This window comes from Peromyscus maniculatus, chromosome 1, assembly GCF_049852395.1.
Source record: "Peromyscus maniculatus bairdii isolate BWxNUB_F1_BW_parent chromosome 1, HU_Pman_BW_mat_3.1, whole genome shotgun sequence".
Lineage (NCBI taxonomy): Eukaryota > Metazoa > Chordata > Mammalia > Rodentia > Cricetidae > Peromyscus > Peromyscus maniculatus.
In genome coordinates, this window is record NC_134852.1 from 151,287,364 (window position 1) to 151,289,128 (window position 1,765).

Below are 1,765 nucleotides of genomic sequence, written 5' to 3' on the forward strand. Positions count from 1 at the left end.
CTAGAGCTTTCTTTTCCCTTAAGGCAAAGGACTCTGAGTGTCTTTCACTCCTGAAGCCTCCTCTGCTCAGGGTGCTGCATCCTTCCTGGGCACTCGGGGCATGGTGTCAGGGTTGGATGATACTCAGATCCCCTTTGCCTGGAATAGCCAAAAACCCACACAGGGTGCTAGTCAGCTGCTGCTGCCCGTGTCCAGGCACCAGAAGCCGGTCAAGTCAAGGATACTCTGCTCTCCTGAGACAGGAAGGATGCAGGTGAGCTCCGTACAGAACCAGAGAACAGAAGAGTCACAGCCAGAGTTGTCACTGTGTGCACTTTATTGAAGCCACTTTGGACAGATGGATGAGGGGACCAGGCATATGCGTAGTGGGGTGAACAGAGGGTCAAGGCCTCAGCCTGGGCGGGCAGCTGGGGACTGTGGAGCAGACAGGGCAGGACTAGAATCCAGAATGTGGCATTCTTTGTGAAATGGCTTGAAAGACTGCCACAGAGGTGGTGGAAATGATAATGATGCAGATAATGACCATTAGGATGCTGAAGATCAGGGAGCTGATATTCAGGCACTTGGCAGTGGAGGCGTAGGCCTGGGCTCCAATCACATCACCCACCATCTTCCTGTCCCTGGACTGAAGGAAACCAGATGGTAAGGGTCCCTGGAGCTGGCCAGCTGAGAGGCAGGTGCTCTGACTCAATTCCCCCATGTCCTCCCTGCTCACGGCAGCCTCATTCCCTCCCTTAGGCAAGGGACCCTCCTCTCTTTTCACACACACAGACTCAAACTACACAGGAGGCCCCAACACCGGCCGCACACCCCATTTTTCCACACAGCTTATGGCCCCAGTCTGCAGGGTGAAGGAGCATTCCAGGAATGGGGTGGGGAAAGTCTGGCCCCAGAATCTCCAGGCAGCCTCATCCTATCGGACTATTGGAAAATCTCCAAGACAGACAGACACACAAACAGGAAAAGTGCACACCAACTTACTCTCTTACACAAAGGGTCCCCCCGACACACACACACCTAGGTGCCATCTGAGTAGATGGAGCTTCAGGCTCCCACACACCTGCTTACACTACCACCCCCACATCCTCCACACTCACCTTCACAGAGTAGGCATAGGCAATGAAACCCAGGCAGCAGAAGTTCAAGAAGAGTGTGTTGAAGAGGGACCAGACCACATGGTCAGGCACAGCGACCTCTCTGGGCATGTTGATCACGGTGGTCCTCACCACAGCTGAGCTGTGGGGTTCCCCCAGCTCGGTCACCCCATACTCCTCTTTGATTGTCTCATAGCTTGGGGGAAGTCCGGCATTGGTGGGCAAGAAGGCTTGGGAGTTATGGCTCATGGTAGTGACTCGAACAGTCGTTCCGTTGGGAGGATGGCTGCTGCTACCCTGGTTCTGTCGGCCCTCCCTTTCTCTAGTCGTTTCCTTTTCCTGTTGGTGGGTTTGTCTCTAGAAGGCCTTACTGTAGGGAATTGGCTGGGGACTGAAAGGGGCGGCACTAAAGCCTGAGGATCAAATTACTTCAGGGCTGGATGGCTGTTGTTAAGGTACAGAGCCAGGCAAACTTCCTGGGGGTCAAGACTTGCCCCAGGGCCAAACCTTGCCCCAAGGTCTCCACCTCCTTCTCAGAACTTTTCCCCAGGTCTGCAAGACTCCCCAGCCCCGAATAACAGTGGCAGCACTTCCCTGTGCCTGGTGAGAGCCGCAGCCAAACCAAACAGTCCTCTGCTCTCACACCCCTTGAACATCCACGAGGGCCTCCT

The 1,765-nt window shown here is 54.8% G+C and overlaps 1 protein-coding gene across 1 annotated transcript; it reads right to left on the bottom strand.

Annotated features, from left to right (window-relative positions):
* Positions 1 to 293: 293 nt before the first annotated feature.
* LOC102928591 (interferon-induced transmembrane protein 2) lies at positions 294 to 1,484 on the bottom strand. Its single transcript, XM_006977193.4, has 2 exons — positions 1,098 to 1,484; positions 294 to 625 (listed from the first exon to the last, which is right to left on the bottom strand). Exons 1-2 carry the CDS (start codon positions 1,341 to 1,343, stop codon positions 437 to 439), a joined length of 435 nt encoding a protein of 144 aa, XP_006977255.1. The 5' UTR covers positions 1,344 to 1,484; the 3' UTR covers positions 294 to 436.
* Positions 1,485 to 1,765: the final 281 nt, after the last annotated feature.